At 42.4% G+C, this 21191-nt stretch overlaps 5 protein-coding genes across 9 annotated transcripts in view; 4 read left to right on the forward strand and 1 right to left on the reverse strand.

Moving 5' to 3' along the window:
• Positions 1–4780, forward strand: part of LOC125767487 (transcription factor collier) — a 48330-nt gene extending 43550 nt beyond the window's left edge. The window contains exons 8-13 of one of the 2 annotated variants that reach the window (XM_049434109.1): positions 633–810; positions 2188–2342; positions 2416–2542; positions 2638–2868; positions 2937–3113; positions 3185–4780. In XM_049434109.1, coding sequence (XP_049290066.1) covers positions 633–810; positions 2188–2342; positions 2416–2542; positions 2638–2868; positions 2937–3113; positions 3185–3297 — 981 coding nt within the window. In that variant the 3' untranslated portion in view covers positions 3298–4780. The remainder of the gene's footprint in view (positions 1–632; positions 811–2187; positions 2343–2415; positions 2543–2637; positions 2869–2936; positions 3114–3184) is intronic. The other variant, XM_049434107.1, reaches the window with a different exon arrangement.
• A 1672-nt stretch (positions 4781–6452) lies between these two features.
• On the forward strand, positions 6453–9499 carry LOC125767492 (uncharacterized). Its single transcript, XM_049434115.1, has 2 exons — positions 6453–8127; positions 8201–9499. Exons 1-2 carry the CDS (start codon positions 6793–6795, stop codon positions 8210–8212), a joined length of 1347 nt encoding a protein of 448 aa, XP_049290072.1. The 5' UTR covers positions 6453–6792; the 3' UTR covers positions 8213–9499.
• A 217-nt stretch (positions 9500–9716) lies between these two features.
• Positions 9717–16106, forward strand: LOC125767504 (casein kinase II subunit beta). Of its 4 annotated transcripts, none has more exons than XR_007418786.1 (7): positions 9717–9824; positions 10579–10654; positions 10757–10859; positions 11600–11791; positions 11874–12063; positions 12161–13216; positions 13312–16106. XR_007418786.1 is itself a non-coding variant. In XM_049434144.1 (7 exons), exons 2-7 carry the CDS (start codon positions 10583–10585, stop codon positions 13341–13343), a joined length of 666 nt encoding a protein of 221 aa, XP_049290101.1. In that variant the 5' UTR covers positions 9717–9824; positions 10579–10582; the 3' UTR covers positions 13344–16106. The 4 variants fall into 4 exon arrangements, 1 of the variants encoding a protein (XP_049290101.1); XM_049434144.1 differs by having other exon boundaries at positions 12161–12242; positions 13317–16106; XR_007418788.1 differs by lacking the exon at positions 9717–9824 and adding an exon at positions 9854–10186.
• A 168-nt stretch (positions 16107–16274) lies between these two features.
• LOC125767488 (WD repeat-containing protein CG11141) lies at positions 16275–18422 on the reverse strand. The gene has a single exon (XM_049434110.1). It carries the CDS (start codon positions 18138–18140, stop codon positions 16686–16688), a length of 1455 nt encoding a protein of 484 aa, XP_049290067.1. The 5' UTR covers positions 18141–18422; the 3' UTR covers positions 16275–16685.
• Positions 18423–18563: 141 nt separating this feature from the next.
• Positions 18564–20739, forward strand: LOC125767479 (nucleolar protein 9). Its single transcript, XM_049434093.1, has 2 exons — positions 18564–18647; positions 18724–20739. The coding sequence occupies exon 2, from the start codon at positions 18738–18740 to the stop codon at positions 20673–20675; it is 1938 nt and encodes a 645-aa protein (XP_049290050.1). The 5' UTR covers positions 18564–18647; positions 18724–18737; the 3' UTR covers positions 20676–20739.
• Positions 20740–21191: the final 452 nt, after the last annotated feature.

The raw sequence follows: 21191 nt of genomic DNA on the forward strand, positions 1-21191 counted from the left end.
CATAGCTAAACGAAAGAAGATAAAATTTAGCTAATGATCGGAATCCAAACGTCACCGCCTACTTTACCGAGTGTTGAAGAGAAATGGGAGAAGCAAGAAAAAAAAGCTTTTTAGCCTATCCAAAGCGATCGGCTAATAAATTGCCGACCATCTTTTCCATCTTGTGCTCTTTCTTCTCCTTTCTCTTGGACATGTTCCTTGTCATGTTTACATAAGCTTTATGTAAGTTTTCTTTTAACTTCTTCTCTATTCTATTTCGATAGAATTTGTTGCAACTTTCTTTTGTGTTATAAGGCTTATTTTAAAATTTTTTATTAAATATTTAAAAAATCAGAATAGGTTCGAGAAGGAAAGATTATTACATAACAAACGAGAATAGGAAATCCTTCACTGATATTGTTCCACCTATCCGGACAGCCAGTCGCCTCACTAATCTTTTAATGCAATTAATTATATTCTTTTTGTTTCTCTCTCTCTCTCTTCCCTCGTCCTCATGGCCTCGCCTTCCAATTTGCAATCCCACCCAAACATCCACCTTCTTCTCATCGCCCCCCCTTTCCCATTCCTTTTAACTCGAAATCCGTTAAACATCTTTCCCCCCATGGCACCCTCCAATTACCCATATATTGCAGGTAGTGATAGCGACCCAGGTAGCCGTGGACGGGCCGCTGCTGGCCATCTCGGACAACATGTTCGTCCACAACAACAGCAAGCACGGGCGCCGGGCGAAGCGGCTCGATCCCGAAGGTACAGCCAATTCTCCGTTGGCAATGTCGGGCCACCATCTGGCCCCGGACAGTACGTACGACGGTCGGTTTCAAAATTTATTTCTACAAAACAAATTCAAACTCCCTTTTCTGCCTCCCAAAGCTCCCTTTACATGCTTTTTCGGTTTGTTGCATTATTTGGTCTTGTTTGTCTTTGTTTATCTACTTTCGACATTTCTTTTGTTTCATTTAATGTTTTTGTATTAGTTTTTATTCGTACTACTAGTAATTTCTCTATTTTAATTAGTAAGTAACGTATTTGTAAAATTTCGTAAAATTTTTCTTATTTTTTATATCCTTATGTTATCCCCATTTTTCACACAGATCTAATTGGCCTCATCATTTCTTTCCGACGATGAACTGCATGCCCCAAATGAAGGTAATTGGTCTCGCTCCGACGAACGTGGCCAACTGCCTTCAATAGCAGCAGCAGCATTAGCAAAATCTCTCGGAAGGACACGATCTTTGCGGACGCGTCGTTCGTACTATGGAAACGTAGAGGAAAAGTTCGCACTTCTCAACAAGAGCTAACTCACAACTGTGCACAACTTTACCTTTGTGGCTAAAAGCGATTCATTTCCGGCTTAATCGTTATCGTAAATTGTACACCGATGAAGTAACTACTGCCATAAATCATATTACCTTTTTACGAGCCACGTACGTTACGTGGCCGTATGTAGCACTCCACCGGAAATGCACTCAAATGATGCATCTCAAGCGGAAAAGAGTTATACCGGTATGAGTGTGAAATGAAGCGAGGATTGTTTTTTTTTTTCGCTCGTGTGTGCACTAGTTTTGCACCATATCATAAAGAAGTCAATTCCAGCAGCAGAAAGGAAATGGACCGCACTAGAAAGAACTGTACGAGTTGATTGAGTTTCACACTCGCCTTCCAATCAGAACCAGAACACCAATCTGTGTGGTGTGGGTTTTTAATAAATTCATTGCTCTCGTACCTGTACGAAGCTTCCTTTTTGGGGAGGCTTTGTGACCTGCTGGATCTAATTTCGAATCCGAATTCGGCAGGCTAATGAACGAACACCGATGGGGCCGAGGTTTGCCACGGTTTGACAAATTGCAAATTCCATCTACACTCCTGCTAGAGTTGACATTGTTCGTACCAAAAGCGAAGCTCGATTAAATTTCCATTTCTCATCATGTAGAGGGAAATCTCATCTCATCAGGAACCGAACACGTGTGTGGTTTAGCGGCGCTACTGTTGTTGGAATTCGAGCTCAACATGTAGCTGAGAATTGTGTTGATTTTGTATTCTACTGAGTTCAGAATACCTCCCAGTATAGGTAGTTCCTGGTTGTAGTTAGTTTGAATTTTCCTCTCGTTTCCAACACGGCCCGCATGGAAAAACCATCGATACGGAGTCCAACAATTAATGTGCTCGGTGTGTTGGTTCCCATTGCAGGCATCTATCCACCACTTCCAATGGCAACACCTTGCATCAAAGCCATCTCACCGAGCGAAGGCTGGACTACGGGTGGTGCTCAGGTTATTATCGTTGGCGATAATTTCTTCGACGGACTTCAAGTTGTCTTCGGCACCATGCTCGTGTGGAGTGAGGTAAGTTGTTTCTGAAGATCCGACAAGCAATGAGACTGTCACTAGCAATATCTAACGACTTATCTTTCCGTAGCTTATCACATCTCATGCCATTCGTGTCCAAACGCCACCCCGACACATACCCGGAGTTGTTGAGGTAACTCTATCGTATAAAAGTAAACAATTCTGCAAAGGATCACCAGGGCGGTTCGTCTATGTCTGTAAGTACTGCTGCGAGTTATTAACTATACAAAATAAACTAAAGCTTAATCTTCCGTCTCCACACACACACACACACACACACACACACAAACAGCACTCAGTGAACCAACGATCGATTACGGTTTCCAACGACTCCAGAAATTGATTCCTCGCCATCCCGGCGATCCGGAGAAACTTCCGAAGGAGATCATTCTAAAGCGAGCGGCTGATCTGGCGGAAGCACTCTACTCGATGCCACGTTCACCAAACGGGACGTCCGGGTTCAACTCGTACAGTGGGCAGCTTGCCGTTAGTGTGCAGGATGGAACTGGCCAGTGGACAGAAGGTAGTGAGCACGAATTATATACCTCATCCTTTCAAATGTTCTCAAGAGTTGTTAATCCTTTTTTGCAGATGAGTATACACGAGCCCAAAGTAGTAGTGTGAGTCCACGAGGTGGATACTGCAGTAGCGCCTCGACACCCCATTCGTCCGGGGGTGGATCTTACGGTAGTAGCAATGGGTACGCCACCGCACCTAACATGACCGGTCTGTCATCGTCACCTGCGAGCGTCTTCAACTCCTCTACAAGTACGTGGCATACGCTTACGATTGGTTCTGTTGCGCCTTGACTGACCAACTGACTGACGTTTCAATTGCAGGAATCAATGGGCTGATGAGTGGTGGCAGTGGCTTTAGCCCGTACTCAATGACGACCTGCGCCTCACAGGGCTACACGCCGAGTCCGTTGGCCGCTACGACCACGTCCAAATGAGCGCTTACGCCGGGGGTAGCGATCGCCGGCATTGAACCTCCGGTAGAATCCTGTTAAATAGTTTTCGGGAGAATTATTTTGTACAAAACAAAAAAAACTCACACAAAAATTGGTGGAAAAAGGAAGGTTGGATTCGTTTGTTTTTTAGTACACCCTCCACAAAGAGGCTTGAAATCACGAGTCTAATCACGAGAAAGCGAAGGCGATTAGAGCGATACTAAAACTACTAGCTGTACTAAGGCGATTCATTTTATATATTTTCCTCGTTAATGTGCAATAACAGACTCACACAACCACACAAAGTCGAAGCTGGCAGAAAAAGCGCGCTTAGGTCCATTCTTTGTACAGTTTCTGTAAAGTATGTTTATTCATATCACAGTCACTTTTTTTTAGTATGGTAAGGGCATAAATGGGCCCTTCTAGGAGAGTAGGGACAAACGTTCATACTATGCATATATATATAAATACTTAAAGTAGTTAATTTTTTGCCAAAAAAAGGAAGGAATGAGAGGAAAAAAACATTGAGACTTTAACCCCATTTAACGACTAATCTTATATACACTAAACTAATCGAATCCGATAGTTCGCGAGTCAACGAAGTGGGGACATGCGTCATATTTTATCAAAATTCCAGCTAGTGGAATGAAAGTGGAAAACTCTTGCTGTAATAGTAAAAAGCGGAGAAAGATCATCTGAGTAGAAAAGGGTAGATCGATCCGGATCGTAACGAATCAAAACCAATCGAGTACATATCGAAAACGAACGTAGCCGGATTTGAATTTGGCCGGTAGTTGAGTCCACCGGAAGCAGTAGCCACCAGCCCAGATTCATCACCACAATCATATCTTTATGAAATAATCATTTAAAGCAAAATAAAATTACAAAAACACATTATAAAATGCAGCCAAAATTTACCAGCCATTAAAATCTAAATGTTTGAACACGAGAAAAAGAAACACACACCCAATATAAAGATACTTATAGTAAAAAAAAACACACGCTAGTAAATATGCCGATCGATTTATCCAAGGGTTCGTAAAGCATCCGCGAATCATTAAAGGATGAGCAGGATCACGGAGTGTAATCAAAGATAAGCGCGATCGTATGGCTAGAAAGAAACGTCCGGGAACCGAGCTAGAACGCAGACAGTATACGAGCTCGCTACCGATTCGGTGGAGTGTCCCTGGAATCCAAAACCAAAAAGGCACTAAAATCAAACACATCGTTGCGATCGTAATAGTAAACTAAAGAATTGAAGCCAATCACCGTGTGCAGCAGAACATAAACATTGCAAGAAACTGAAACAAGAGGATGTTTTTGAGGCACACAAAAAAGAAATAGACGAGAACGGAGATCGTTGCGAAAGTGGACGATGAGACAGGAAGCAACATTTCGCATTTAGGTAATTTATCAATTATGGAGACGATTTTCTTTGACAGGAAGAAATTATATCATATAAATAAAGCTAGAAAACCTTCAACTATCCCGCCCGCTGTACAAGTTTTATTCAATTTAATGAAAATGCTTTTGAAAGATTTGGAAGAGATCATCGCGTTTCTGACGTTTTGGTTTATAGAAATCGATCTACCAAAGTGACCTTCTTCTACCATGGATAATCATGAAAGAGCTTTGAGCCGCCCAATGTTATAAACTCACTTCACATCAATTGCTTTTAGTAAAATTTTTTACTTCCGACATTTCTGATTGATCGTGGTTTACTTACCAGAATAAACGATAATTTATACGCAGGACACTTTACATATAAATCACATTAAACCATTTACTTCGGTGGCTGCTCTTTGCGGCCATTTTGCTTATATAAACTGGCTTTTTTCTTCGACTTACACACTTCAATGGCACATTTAACTTTGAACACTTTGGAACAATTGAAACACCACACTAGCTTACAATGGGCACATTTTTTAAAACATTTTTTTTCATGACAGACATAACTTTTTTCATCAAAAACCAACCCAAACTTTTTTCATTTTTTTGCATTTTTTCTGTGCACTAAGGCACCTACTCACTTCAATACGCTTTGACACATTTTGATCACTCGCCTGCAATGGCCACATTTTTCAATAAACGAATTAAATAAGCATTAAGCTCATTGATTATTAGATATCACATTTTTTCATCAAAAAACAACCAACGAGGTTTCGATAAAAACATACACTACACGTTTATGCCATGATTTATGACAAAAATTTTTGACAAAATGCACTACACAACACAAATGCAAATAATTTGCAAGCTTAGTACACGCACCAATTATTCATTTCCTTAGGCGCAACGCAAGAACGCGAGAAAGCATATTGCCTACGCAGGAAGAAAAAAATTGAATTTGAAAAAAACACGATCGCCGCGATATCGTTAGATTTGAAATTACACATTAGATCATTCCATCCCAATAGTTACTAAGAAGGCAACCACACTACCTCGACACACCATCTATCATAGCGTCCTTCATTTTGGTTTAACATTTTTCAAGCTTTTGTACAATCTTCAGCGATAGATTCAATCATAAAGAGATGAAAATTTGAATTCCCGAAAGGATTTGCTTCGGTAGCAATAAGCTTCATGATTTTTGGGCCCCTTTACTACTACACAGAGGCATTATTCTTTCACTTACACTTACTAACATGTACCACGGCAGCATACGCTGACACGAACCCAAGCCGACGCCGGCAGCGATTTGAACGCGTGCAAAAGATCTTCCCTTTTTAACATTATTTCACTCACAAATCGTTGTACTAAATGTTCTTTGTATGAAATAAAGTCCTTAACGAAAGGATATCACTTTTTGGCATCAAAAAACTGTCTTACAAAATGTTCTACAAAGGAAGGACGCCGCTTCACCGCAAGCCTTTTTTCATTACGCAACCGCGCTGCTGTCCCGATCACTACTGATCACACTTTCTCCTTTGCTCATTATCATTATCTCTTCTGCTTCGTTATCACGTCACACCTACACAACTATAATTAGCGAAGTGGCCGCCCGATCTTATCTCTCGCATTTTATTCTTTCGCACGCACTTCGCTCCTCCTTGAGAAACGAATGCAAAAGCCACGTAAAAAACGGTACGAAACAATTTTAAAATTAAAACATTTAGTATAAATCTATTTAAATTTAATTTAAAAATATTGAAATTAATATAATGTAATATACTGTAGTGTCAGGTCCGCAACCGGTATCATTGTGAAGAGCTTTCGAAATGTCAGAGTGAATTATGACCATTGGACATGACAGTGTGCTGCGCAACTGTCATGCTGAATAAAGATATTCGTTATTGGATCGTTGTACAAGCAACATCTTCCGTTCTTCCGTTCTTCCGTTCTTCCGTTCTGTCTTCCGTTCTTCCGTTATACCTTCCGTCTTGTTATTAGGCTACCAAAGCCTCCTTCCGAAAAGTTAAATCTTCCGTAATACATCCGTATTACATCTCAGAAGTGGGATTCGCCCCGTGCTGCCGTTGTGTCATCTTGGTTTAGATCATGCCTAGCCGTGATGAAATGTTGGGCGTTCTGTCGGATGCGGGGATTGCGGTTCCCCCTTCCGCTACCGTTGCCCAGATCCGGAGATTGTTTGCTGAAATTATGGGAATTGACGCCACACCGATACCAGACGAGGAATCAGCTTCCGAAGCGCCTTTGACCGATGCTCCTACCACGTGCCTGTCCGCCATTTTGGACGCTTCGAGTGCTACACCCGTGAAGCGCGATGCCGCCATTTTGGACGCCTCGAGTGCCACACTTGCGAAGCGTGATGCCGCCATTTTGGACGCCTCGAGTGCCACACTCGCGAAGCGTGATGTCGCCATTTTGGACACTTCAAGTGTTACCCCCGTAAAGTGCGGTGTTGCCATGTTGGACGCTACCGAAGCGGAGCGTGTTGATAGTGCAGCCAAAGAATGTAACCCGGCTAACAAATGCACCCAGGCTACTTACGATGACGAAATTCGCAGATTGCAGCAACAATTGGAGTTAGTGGATTTGCGCCGTAAGATTCAGGCTTTGGAACACCAGTCTGAATATGCTCCACCACCGATTGCTGACTTAAAGCTCGATAAAATAATCGAACCCTTCACGGGAGACGACGACAGATGTATCATCCAATGGTTGGATGACCTCGATTATACTTTCTCCCTACATCGTGTGAAGGATGCTGATAAATTCGTTCATGCTCGTCGGTTGCTTAAAGGATCTGCGGCTATCGTTGCCCAGTCATCTCGTGCCCTTACGCTGGAACAGTTAAAGGAAGAACTCATCTCAACCTTGAGTGTGCCGCCCACGGTTGAAGCCGTTCTTCGACACTTACGATCCCGTCGTCTCTCCCCAAAGGAGACCGCCTTACGTTATGTGTTGGATATGCAACGTATTGCCAGCCGAGCCCCCATCCCGGAACCTGAATTGATCAACATTATCCTTGATGGTCTGGATAGCCCATCTCTTACTGCTGGGATGCGATTCATGGCAAACAACGTGGAAGATCTGAAGCCTATGCTTAAGAAATTCGAGACTATTCGGTCCAGAAGAGTCCCCAAGCCGACGACGACATCATCTTCAATTCCGGAGAAAGTTCCTGTTTCGACCAATCGAGGAGCAACGCAGAACATCATTCGATGTTACAACTGCTCGGAGTTTGGACATCTTAAGAGTGCCTGTTCTCGCCCCAACCGACCACCGGGGGCATGCTTCACGTGTTTCCAGATGGGGCATAACTACAAAAATTGCCCAAAGAAGGTCGCGAATGCTGCTGCTCATCCGGATCCAATTACTCGTATTGCGGGTGATGATAATGAAACTCTGGCATTAGATGAATTACAAGAGGTGAGTGTTTCTTTTCTTAAGTTAGGAAAACCGGTTGTGGTAGTAAAAGGAATACAATCTCTATTTGATACAGGTAGTTCTGTAAGTTTTATAAATGAATCCATAGTGCCAGTTGGACTCCTGGCTCCGTTAGCCCTTTCTCGATTTCGTGGCCTAGGGAACTCCCGACTTTATACTCGTGGTCAAGTAACGTGCCGTATAAAATTTAAGGAGGTGATCCTCAATCATTCATTTGTTATATTACCCGAGAACTCTATGGCCTGGCCAATAATTATAGGTAAAGATATACTCCCTTCGTTTAACGTCCGTCTTACGTACTCTAAGAATTACGTCTCTCTTATGCAACCCCCTCGGGGGGAAATTGAAACCCAGAACCAGGATTCACTAGATGTGGCAACCAATGAAATTTCTGCTATTGACGTTTATGAATCAGAAATTGAGCCTGATGTTGGCCCCACATTATCTTCAAAGCAATCCGCTATTGTCCCATCAATCATTAAGGAAAATTATCTCGACGATTCTATTCAATGCACTCAGTTAGTAAACCATAAAATGAAGATCAATCTCACTCATCAGACTTCTATGGCTCACGTGGATGCATTAAGCCGAACTGAAGCAGTAGGTGCAATTAGTGAATTAGACCTCGACTTTCAACTTCAGGTAGCTCAATCAAGAGATCCTTCCATTGACTCTTTAAAACGAAAACTCGAAGTCGGTCCTGTTAATGGATGCGTCTTGCAAGAGTCTCACAATATCTCCCATGTACTTAATGCTACAGCCTCTCCCCAAGCGAATGGTCAGGTCGAACGCGTTAATCTTGAGTCCAAAACAGAAGACGTTAGTCGAGACCTTAATCGTCTCCGTTCCGAAGCACAGGAAAATATCGAAATATCGCAAAATCGAAATGAGCAATACTTAGCCGATAGGAACAAGCCAGCTCCTAAATTCAACGTAGGAGATCTAGTAGCTATCAAATATACAGACACAAGCGGTGTCAACAAAAAGCTTAACTGTAGGTTTCGTGGCCCTTATATAATTCACAAAATTCTTCCTCATGACCGCTATGTCGTTAGAGATGTTGAGGGATGTCAACATACACAAATGGCCTATGATGGCGTTCTAGAAGTTGATAAGCTTAGGAAGTGGGCCACTAATACATAAATATGATTAGGTGTGTAATTAAGTAGAATTGAGGTCAATCCTAAGTCAGGATAGCCGAGCTGTAATATACTGTAGTGTCAGGTCCGCAACCGGTATCATTGTGAAGAGCTTTCGAAATGTCAGAGTGAATTATGACCATTGGACATGACAGTGTGCTGCGCAACTGTCATGCTGAATAAAGATATTCGTTATTGGATCGTTGTACAAGCAACATCTTCCGTTCTTCCGTTCTTCCGTTCTTCCGTTCTGTCTTCCGTTCTTCCGTTATACCTTCCGTCTTGTTATTAGGCTACCAAAGCCTCCTTCCGAAAAGTTAAATCTTCCGTAATACATCCGTATTACAATAAATACGACATATCATTGTCAACTTGTTGTTCAACTTGTGTCTGTGTGTTACGGACGGTCATTCGTCTGGACTGCACAGTGGGCGATCCTGAATAAAAATCCAAAACCCCATTCGACGTCTAATAGCATGACCGAGAAGTGAAACCACAGTGGCTGAAAAAATTAAGCGTGGCTTGCCAAGGGATTAAAAGGTAAATTATCGTTCGATTTTTCATCCTGAATTGATGCAATTAGGCATCTCACTCATCGCCAGTAATGTTCCCCGTGCGCCAGTGTACAAATTGTCCGTAAAATATCCCACCCGGAGCCCGAAAACCGGTCGCAAGAGAGCTGCATAAGCGGCTTTCCTCCGTCATCGTCACCGTCATTTTTTCCTGTCTGTTCTTTCCTTGCTTGCTGTGTTTTGTGCGTGCGTTTTACACGCGTTTTTCTTACTAGCCGTCTCAATCGAAACTGGTGCTGAAAAGCGGAAGGACGACGTGCAGAACGTTGCCTTGGCCCCGAAACACCCGGAAGTTGGTGATATCGAAGTGAAATTAGAAACAGGGTGCGTGTAAGTGCATGTGTGCGTATGTATGCGTGTGGGTGTGTGTGTATGTATGTGTATGTGTGTGCAAAGTTAAAGTCTGGAAACACAAGGGAGTAGAAGGGTAGTCCTGGGTAGAGAGCGGTACGGGTTTAGTTCCATTTTTTTGGTTATTTTTTCTTGCTTACCCTAGCAACATTCCGATACCAGAACTTCAGCCTACAGAAGCGTTTGAAAGAGAAAAGGTGTTAAATGAAAAAAAGGCTCAATGCAAATGGCGATTTCTGTTGAGTGATCGGGGGTTGTCTTCTCGTGTCGCTATTCAACCGATCACCACCACCCGGTGTTACCTCGAGGACATTTACATGGAATAGTGACGTTTAACTGTTAACATTCTGTCTTCCTTCGGTACATTGCAGGAAAATGAGTAGCTCTGAGGAGGTATCATGGATTTCCTGGTTTTGCGGACTGCGCGGTAATGAATTCTTCTGTGAGGTAAATATATACTGCTATTACATGGCTCAGATGGTCGTAACAGCAACCGGAATACACAACAGTTGTGATTCATGTTTATGTGATGATTTGCTTTCGTTTTAGGTGGACGAAGATTACATACAGGACAAATTTAACTTGACCGGACTGAACGAACAGGTTCCGAACTATCGTCATGCGTTGGATATGATTCTGGACCTTGAGCCTGGTAAGTAATGACCTGGGGATATTGTCTCCGTGCTCGTAATGTGCTATTTGCTTTTAGGATGTGGAAAAGTTCAATCAGATAGATAGAGAGTGTGGTTACGATCGTACAAAGTGTACATGAGTCATGCCTGCCTGCCCTGCCTATCACTGCACGATCAGTTTAGAATTTTTTTCTTTTTTTTTTGTCTGTGACTATGTCGAGTAGAATTTGTTTTTCAATTCTGCTCTACAATTTATATGCTCCCTTCTTCCCCCTTTATTGCGTACTATGATGTTTTCGTGCGCCTGGTTTGTTGCAGCGGTATTATGCAAGACCGGGATCGATGCACAACACTCCGCTCGGTCGGACAAATTTCTAATCTAATTAAACCAATTGATGGACAAGTTCATTATCGTCCAGCATTGGCCCATTCAACTACCTACTCCCCGCTGAGCACAGGGCGGGAAAGCTTATGCACTCTTGTAATACGATGCAGTTAGCGTATCACGGCATGATCTCTTCGTCTCCGCTATACACTAATCGTTATGTTAAAAATCACAACGCTGATTTCATTTTAAAAAAAAACTCTTGAATTAATTTGGTAACAACAAGCTTAAAGTTGTCTGTTGTATTGATCGTAATTTTAAAATTTCAATTATATTATTCTTCCAATAGTTGCAGTTTCATCTAATGTTTGAATATTCGTTAGGTATTTGTAAATGGTCTGTTATACAATTTAACTCCCCCTTTCCACATTGCAGAGGACGAAATTGACGATAACCCCAACCAGTCGGATCTGATCGAACAAGCAGCGGAGATGCTTTACGGTTTGATACACGCTAGATACATTCTTACCAACCGTGGCATAGCTCAAATGATAGAAAAATATCAAAGTGGCGACTTTGGTCACTGCCCACGCGTTTATTGTGAGAGTCAACCAATGCTTCCACTAGGTAGGAATTCGATACGATTTACGAACTGTTGCACGACGATGGATTGCAATTAATACCATAATAATGCCGTGTATTTTTGCAGGCCTGTCCGATGTACCCGGTGAAGCAATGGTAAAATCCTACTGTCCCAAATGCATCGACGTTTACACACCAAAGTCCTCTAGACATCACCATACTGATGGCGCATACTTCGGAACTGGATTCCCGCACATGCTGTTCATGGTACACCCAGAGTACCGTCCTAAACGTCCCGCAAATCAATTCATACCACGGTACGTGTCAGCTCGTTGGATTCACCCGCAGTGTACTTGCGTCTACATTCACTAATCGCCTTTGTTTATCATCCTTTTCTTTTACTTTTACCAACAGTCTCTACGGTTTTAAGATTCACTCTTTAGCGTATCAAATCCAGCTGCAGGCTGCAGCGAACTTTAAGGCACCGCTTCGAGGGGTAAATGGCAATCGTGATGTATTACCGAAAGTTTAACCTTAGAACCATAACCATTTAGAATGGGGGAAGAAACGTGGTTTGTTTAGCGGGCCTACCACACATGAATCTGTCCCCTTGTTTTGCTTTTGTTTTGGACTAGAATCGAAAAGGGAATACCAATTTTTCTGTTTATCATCTTGCGAAATTGATTATAATTTTCAAAAATGTTGTATAAAGAGAATATCGTTGAATATTATGATTTTGGTAGTGTGTAGAGCTTTCACTAAACCGTTGATGAGGATGTCTTTATAAAACAAATAATTGGAGAAAATGTTTTATTTTGTTCTATTTTCGCTCATATATATTGTATTGGTCGCGCATACTATCTGCTTTTTTTATTAACCGTTCAATTGTTACAGCTCTTCGATTACTTCTATGCTGGTTTGTTGAGTATAATAGTTTAGTTACCCGACGGAGAGTTTGTTGAGGACCTGGGAAGGCATTCTTATCGCCTTTTCTAAAATGCTAGACAGTAAAGACACTTTTGCATTTATAATGCTGATATTTTGGTATCAGTTTATCTTACTTATCTGAAGCTTCGAAGTGTTATTTCTGTAAATAATATGACTATATGAACAAATATGAATATTCAGTTTAAACTCAAATAGGAAGAAAAAGTCTATGCTGTTTAATTTAAACATTACAATTACCAATTGAATAATCCTGATAACTGTTGCTAGTGAGAAAACCTGTCTAAACAAATGTACCTATTTTGAACGATTTTTATATTTAATGTGAACCTTTATGTTCATCACTCAGAGGTTTTTTTTCGTGTAATTTAAATGCTTTCAAATACTAAACATAATTTCCTTTTCTTTCCTGTTTTACTTTGTTGTGTCTCTTAAATATCTCTGTTGGTGTGTCATTAATGGCGTGCTGTGAATAATCGTCCCGTTCCATTGTCCTGTACCTGTACTACACAACAAATTGAAAACGTAATGTATTCCCAATGTGTTATGATCACACTTCTACGTATGAAATAGAACTATCACTAACCAAATAAATGTTATTACACAATTTTTCACCACAGTGAAGAGCTCGGCGAAGGGGATCGATAACTGAACCGCAAGCCGCCGAGACTATATCGAGAAGATAGTTTGAGCCACCCTCCCGATATAGGATCAATTCCCCCCCTCCCCCAACCACATCATCAAGCGGCGGTGGCGTGCGAGGGTGCAAGTGTGTACGTGGGTGTGTGTGCGTGTGGTTATGGATAGGTCAAGAACAAGATAAAGGTAGTGAGGTAGTAAGCGGATCGCGAAAAGGGCAGTGTGCTCTTCTGTGTGGATGACCTGGCAGAACGCAACACATTTAGGACACGCCAAGCGTCGTTCAATAGACTTTTTGTTTTTAATTTTGGAACGTTGATTTCCTCATCGTTCGCTATGGTCCGCTACAGCTCTCAGAAGCTGGGAAAAGGAAAATTGGATGGAATATGCAGTACATGTGGAGCTAAAGATTGTTGGATCCATCCGCGATTGTTATTATAGGGTAGTGTGCTAGGTGTAATGCGCTAGCCTGGGGTCCATACGTTGTAGAAGATCAAATGCAACACATGCACATGCACATATGCACACCTACAAGTAGGTACACAGGACAGGAAGGCAAAACAATTAAAGTAATCGATGTAGTAAAATAGAACGGCGGCGGGGACGGGCAGAATAAGGATGATGAAAGTGATGAAATAACAATGTTGTCTGTAACACCTAAAACTCTTCGAACCTCGTACCGGGCAAATCTTGATCAGCATATGCATGAAACGCTTCTTGCCTTGTGTTCACGTAGAGCAGCTACGACAAGCAGGCTCGGGATCGGTTTTGTTATCAACGCGATCTGGATGGATGGATGGATAGGAAGATACAATGCTTGTAAAGCGGCTGTTTGGTCCCGATGGTGAAGCATAGATTTATTGTATAGTTTGATTTTCTCTCTTTGAGATAAATCATTTGCAGACGTTGCAGTTTTGCTGTTGTTCCACGAAAGTAATTTATTTGTACATGTCTCATTTCAATAGCCCCTTTTTTGTGGTGCATCTAAGCATCTCGAAGCAAATTGGATTCTATGAGGTTTGGCCATTCCTTTTCGTTATTTTTTCTCCCCAGAAACCTAAGGCTGTTGTGCATGCGAAGATCTTGTTTGAGGATTTTCGTGTTTTTGAAACAGCATTTGCTTTATAGGCCTACTTTTGCGTTGCAAGACCAATTATCAATAAAAAAAACACAAATGTTACGGAGTGCGACCACATCCGTGCCCGTCACAGTCGAAGAGTTCAGTAACGTTAGGCGAAGAGAAGAGGGAAGAATTGAAACAAATAAAATAAAAGAACAATAACCACACAGAAAAAGGACGGAAAATCACAAAAAAAAGAAAATAGGCAGCATGTAGCGTAAAAATTGGAGCCGGTCCACGAGCCATAAGAAAATCTCCACACAACATTAAGAAATAATACAAAAATCATTCAAACAACCACCACCATCGTCTCTCATCATCCCCAACACTCAGCCACAGTATGTGCGTGTATGCGTGTTGATGTCGCTTTCCCGGCCACAGCAAAGCCGGGGGCCCGTGTGTAGGCTTAGGTAATGATACTTTTAATCATTTTAGTTATCCTTCCCATCAGACGACAAAAAACGAAAAACAACAGCGGAAACAGACAGACGGATTTAAGCTAGAGCACCTTTTCACGATATAAACATATTTATCTGTTTTTGTTATACTTTGTGCGAGGCAGGGTGAAAAAAAAAGTTCTATCTGCTATCATTTTCTATCCCTGACCAACCAACTATCTCAAGAATTCACTGCAATGCGCCTTTTCTTTTTCTTCCCCTGTACGTGTTTATTCCCGCCTGTTTTCTTATATTACAAGATGATAAGGAGATGACCTTGCCTTTTGCTACTGTTTCCATAAAAAAAATCACAAAACTTAGGGCATTTTTATACCTGGGAAGACAACTTCTGTTTTTGTTCACCTATAATTTACATTAATATCTAATTAGAAGAAAATGGCATTTGCAGTTTATATGCATCATGCAGCAACAGCAGCAACACGATGATGAAGAAGAAGAAGGAAAGAACTTATAGGAACTATTTCGCGTTCCCTTGTGGGAAACTATAATAATAATAATAATAAAAAAGAAACTTCATTGCTAGTAAACGAAAGTGGGGTAACAGACCGATTGAGTAGGAAGCGGAAATGTAACAAACACAGCATGTGAAGAGTGGGGGAAAAGAAATACAGAAGAAAGATTCATTAACAACCGAACAACAGCAACAAATAAAACCTCCAAAATTCTTTCTCATAGCAAAAACAAAAATCACATAGAAGGAGACACTTTCAACAAAATGAACGTTAGCTGCAAAGCACACACATTCCTAAGGCATACTCCCAAGTTGCTTGAGATGAATGTTATGGAAAGTGAAATAGTGCTGTTGCAAAAACAAAAGAAAACACACACACACGAAAACACTAATCAACGGAATATATATAAAATTGTATTCTATATATATATAAAAATCATACATTATAGATGAATCTATTGATTAATAATAATTATTAATTAACAGATCGATCGAGAACAGCAGTTAAACAAAAGAACAACAAAAGCGAAGTGAGCGTTAGGGAAGAATTAAGAGGGATGAACTAAAGCAACACATAAAACAAACAAACAAAAAATACAAAACAAAAGGAACACACATGCATGCAACCGAGCGAATGATGAACACACAACGGTACGCAAGCGGGGTTGATAAAAGGCAAAATGAAAAGGCAAAGTTCCGGTGTGTGCTTCGTTGGAGGCAATTGGAATAAAATGAAACAAAACGAAAGATACAGCGTGCAATTTTTTACTATTCCTGCGACATGATCATCCTACCAATGGCGTTTTTCCTGTACCTTCAAACATACATCCATTTTCGTATTACCTTTTTCAATTTCTCTCTCCCTGTGATGATCAATGAAAATAACCCCACCCTACGGTCGCATGACTTTGGATGTACACAGCATAACAAAATAGTTTATTCTTCCATCATTAGAATATACAATCACAATTAGCTTTGGCGCTAAGCCTGGAACAAAGCGCAACAACATACGATAACAGGAAATTATAGTAAAATGAGTAACAATCGATAGATGCTGTGCTACGTGCCGCTAAGAACTGGCGGTGCCGTGGTTCCTAACGCTTAACAAACAAACAAAACGAAGCCCTGCCAGTGAATGTCTATGTTCTGCCTCTGTCTAACGTATCAGACTTCCGGTTTGCTGCCGTGTCATGATGCAACTAATAAAGAGAGATTCTTTTGCGAACCGATTGATTTACCAAACAAGGGGTACACAATAATCAAAGCACCGTTCACATTCCTACAAATAAGCGTAATAATATAGTATCTACCCGCTAGACGTATATTCTAGCTGCCGGAAGGCTCACCACCTTCCGGTTCTATCTCTTTCGGAATCTGTCCTATCTCAACGATCGGGTTCACCTTCGTGCGATGCTTCCTCCGACTTCGGCCACTCTTGAACAGAATCGATTCGTCATACTTCAGCTCGTTCAGGGTGTCGAACAGTTCCAACTTCTTCATATGGCTGTCGATAAGGCGCGCATCATCATCGACTCCACCACCATCCACCGAGTCGCTGACTCGATCGTCACAGGGAAGCGAACTGCCGGGTGACTCCTCGTTTCGTACCAGCAATTCGGCCGGCGCTTCCTCGCAGCACTCATCCGCCTGTACAATCTGGGACTCCGCGCTGACGAATAGTTCCAAATTTTTCAACACGATCGTCGACTGGCTACTATCAGGCAGGGTGCCAATCCGCACCAACGATCGGCCACTTTCCAGGATCAGTATTTCGTTACGATCTACTGCCACGTCCAGGATGTGGCGAAGACGTGTGAGACTGCCAGCGACTGCCATTCGTTCGAGGTCAAGCAGAAACAACGCTCCATTGGCAACCGAAACCATTCGATGTCCTTCGAATGGGTACAGTTTCCCGAAAGTGGTTGGTATCCGGATGGGATTGCGACTTGGATTGAGCAACCCTATCTCCGCACAGGGTGCCCGCATCAGCTCTTTAAATATGAGCGTTTGGGCAACGTTGCCTTCATCGTCGGCCAGCCACAACCGAAAGCCGGACCGTGTCGAAACGATCTGCTGCTTGCCATGAACCGAGGCAAAAACTGCTCCAAATGGTGCCAACATTTTGCGATCTTTTTTGCCGACTTGTGCTACCCGCCACCGTTGCCCGCCATCTTCTTCCTCCGGGCTGCAGATGACCGTGCGAAAGGAACTCGAAACCAATAGCTTGCTCCGGTACAGATCCATCTGTACAATTTCGTACCGTTCGTTGATGATTTCCCGCGATTGGCATGTTTTTGAGGCATATCCGATCTCTGTCAGCACCACCGCGCCTCCCATATCTCCCGAGAACAAACGCATCCCGTTCTTCGACCACACCAGTTCAGACACACCCGCTCGGTGCAATCCACGAACCGTATAGCGTTCGATGGGTTTGGCTTTCAGCAGCAACTCAGCGCACACATCCGGCGGAGGTGTTTTCGGGATCTGGAATATGTTAACTTGGCCGGCACGGCAACCGGCTGCCACCATGTACTCGACCGTCGATGCAATCCGCACACAGGTGAGCTCCTGGGAACCGCTATCCGTTGCTAACCTTTCGATCGCACCGCTTTTCCGGTTGTACCAAAACACCAGCCCCACGTTGCTACCGAGGGCGATGAATTCTTCCACCAGGTCGACGCACGTAATGGACACATCGTGGAAGAGCAGACCGCGCTGAACGGAGGATGGAATCTTGTTAACCAGCTCCACCAGCGGTGACCATTCGCGGAGCGTATTCATCGCGCAGCCTCCTACCAGTGTCCATTGGCCAAGCGAAACTACGACTCACTTGTGATTCATCTTCCGTTCGAGAGTTCTTTAAACTTACATTTACGGGTTTATTTGGCCTGTCCCGGGTGATCTCTACCGAAAAAGAGGGTAGAATTGTTAATCGAATTTCCTGTTTGGTGTAAAAAATAAGACTTGCGCGAACCTCGGCGTATCTCTGTTTGTCGTTATCTGCCGCTATGACATTAGCGTGCTCTGACAGTAGCATGCACAACGTTAAAACAGGTATAAATTATTGGATTGTTTAAATGAGGTACTTACCAGTTTTTATGTTAATTACACACTTTTCACAAAAACAAAAAAATAAGATGGAATACTTATAAAATACACATTTACTGCGATCTGTTGTTGACGCGAAGGAAGCACACTATGCGACAACTGACAAAAGCGTGACAGTTGTTTATTTTCAACAGCACGTGTTTTTGGGTGGCTTCAAACAACGTCAGTCAACTAGGGAAAGTGCGTGTTTTCTTCGTTAGGGAACGGGCCAACAATCTTGTTACCAATCACCAATAAAATCGTCCATACATTTCAGATCGAACCAGAACTATGGCTGAAACAAAGTATCATCCTTCCGAGGAATGGACGGAACCGGTCGAAAGAGGAAAACAATATTATAGAAACCGAGCAAAGAAACTGAAACGCTCCAACTTTCTGTGCAAAGCGAAACGTAACTATAAACAGAATAGCAGCGGCCGAGGTGTCAAATTAGAACAGGACGAATACAACTATTTGATCGCAATACTCGAAGCAATGATCGAAAAGAAGGACACCGAAGAACGACAACTGATGACGCAGAACGTGATGAATCAGCTGAAGGGGAAAGAAATCCGGACCGCTTCGAATCAGGTTGGCAGCAGGGTGCTGGAAAACCTGCTCATCTATACCGACGAAGAATCCTTCGCAACGCTAACAGACACGTTTGCAGAACATATACGTGTGTTTTGTAGCAATCCGTTCGCGTCGCACGTGCTGGACAAAATGTGCCACATAGCGATGCTTCGAGCTGTTGCCCCATTGCAGGTGGATGAGTACAAAGACGCTCCACAGAGCAAGAAACAAAAATCTGGTACTGGCGAAAGGAAAAAGGACTTTATCTGGCCTTCTGTAGAGTACAGCATGAAGGAACAGTACAGTGATGAGCATCGGCAGAAGTGTCGCCAGTTTGTCGAAAGGATGGCAAAGTTTCTGTTGAACAATCTGGAAGAATTCATGCAGGAACCCAAGCCCAACTTCGTGATAAGGCAGTGTATGTTGAATTTAAGTGGCATCATTGATAAAAATGCTACTGAAGGACGAGTGTTGAAGCATTTGATCGTACCGGAACAGTGGCACAAGCTGCTACAAAATTTCAACGAGCGCATATTCTCTTGCGCACAGTTTGCGGAGCTCGTGAGCAAAGATCTCATGACACTGTTACTTCAGGATTTGTTACGAGCAGTTGCGGCGACTGATGATGCATTTCAGCTGGAGCAACTCGTTTCTAAGCTCTACAAGGAAGTGTTTCGAGCGAAAAGGCCGAAAATTAAACAGGAATATGATGGCGACGTAAAGCAAGAGACCGATTCGGATTTACCTTCAATGTACTCCAGCGAAAGCATAGTAAAGTTGTTGGAGGAATGCATCGTGGTTGCACCGTCTCAGTTTTTAAAAGATAAAATATTCCCCAAACTGTTCCGCAGTCACGTGGAACAGCTAGCGTTATCTAGACAGTACAACTTTGCAGTACAGAAACTGATCGACCACACCTCAGACAAAGACTTGATGGATTTGATCTTTAGCGAGCTCGAGCACAGCTTTAAGAAATTGCTCGATGTGGGTCATACCGGTGTTCTGTTCGTGTTGGCCAAAGCGTGTGTTCGGCTTTCCTGTCAGCAGGGAAAGTTTGTAAAACTCTTTTGCGAAACACTAAATTGCGGAGATGTTGCACCAGAGAAAATGATTATGAGCGTACTTTATCTTCAACCCGCCGATGCGACGCCTTTAAGCACACCTAAAATCCACCTGCACGGTTCACTGATCTTACAGACAATACTGGAGTTTAACAAACCGATTAAATTCGTAACAGCCCTGCTGGGAATGCCGAACCATCGATTGGCGGAGATATTCATCGATCCATGCGGTTCGTTCATTGCTAACTCTTTCGTTCAGAGTCGTTTTGTGGGAGAAAAATCGCGCGAAAAGCTAATCCGTCAGCTGGAGGGTCAATATTGTAAGCTAGCCCTAACCGTGCATGGGTCCCGTGTGGTCGAGATCATGTACGAGGCTGGCAATCCGACACAACGAGAAAACATTGTGCGTGAGCTGGCCGAACAATGTGCCCAGCTGAACTACAAACCGTGGAGTGCGAAAGTCAACAAGCGGCTGCTGGTGGACACATACAAGCGAGATCCAGCACGGTGGAAAATAGCGATTAAGAATGATGCCAAGGTGGACAAAATGTTTAGCAAATTAGTGGACGGGAAGAAAAGAAAATTAGAGAGTTAAAATCCACCAAATATGGATGATATTTACAAATCATAATGTAATAAACTAGAAATCTTATCACGAATGAACTTTTACACATTTTTTTGTTAAATTGTTATGGAAGTTATGAAATATGAGAACGACGAATATGGGGTAAGAATTAGGGACAGCTTCTGCTGTAAATCAAATAACGGATGCTATCTTGGAGTTCAAAACAAGAATTTCTCCTAGTAAAAATTTTACTTCCGATATTTTTTACCGAATGTGGTTTACTTACCCGAAATTACCCGCATTTTCTTTTTTTTATACATACACACTTCAATGCGCTTCGACACATTTACACTCGCATAAAATGGCCATATTTATTCAATAAACTAATTTACGCAATAAACCTTATGCTCATTGATAAATAGACAAAACTTTTTTTCACTAAAAAACAACCCAAACTTGCTTTTCTTTTCAGTGCCCAAAGGCACGTGCACACTTCAATGCACTTTTGAACATTTAAATCACCACAATTGCCTAAAAAGGCCACAT

The sequence above is a fragment of the Anopheles funestus genome, chromosome 3RL (assembly GCF_943734845.2).
Source record: "Anopheles funestus chromosome 3RL, idAnoFuneDA-416_04, whole genome shotgun sequence".
NCBI lineage: Eukaryota > Metazoa > Arthropoda > Insecta > Diptera > Culicidae > Anopheles > Anopheles funestus.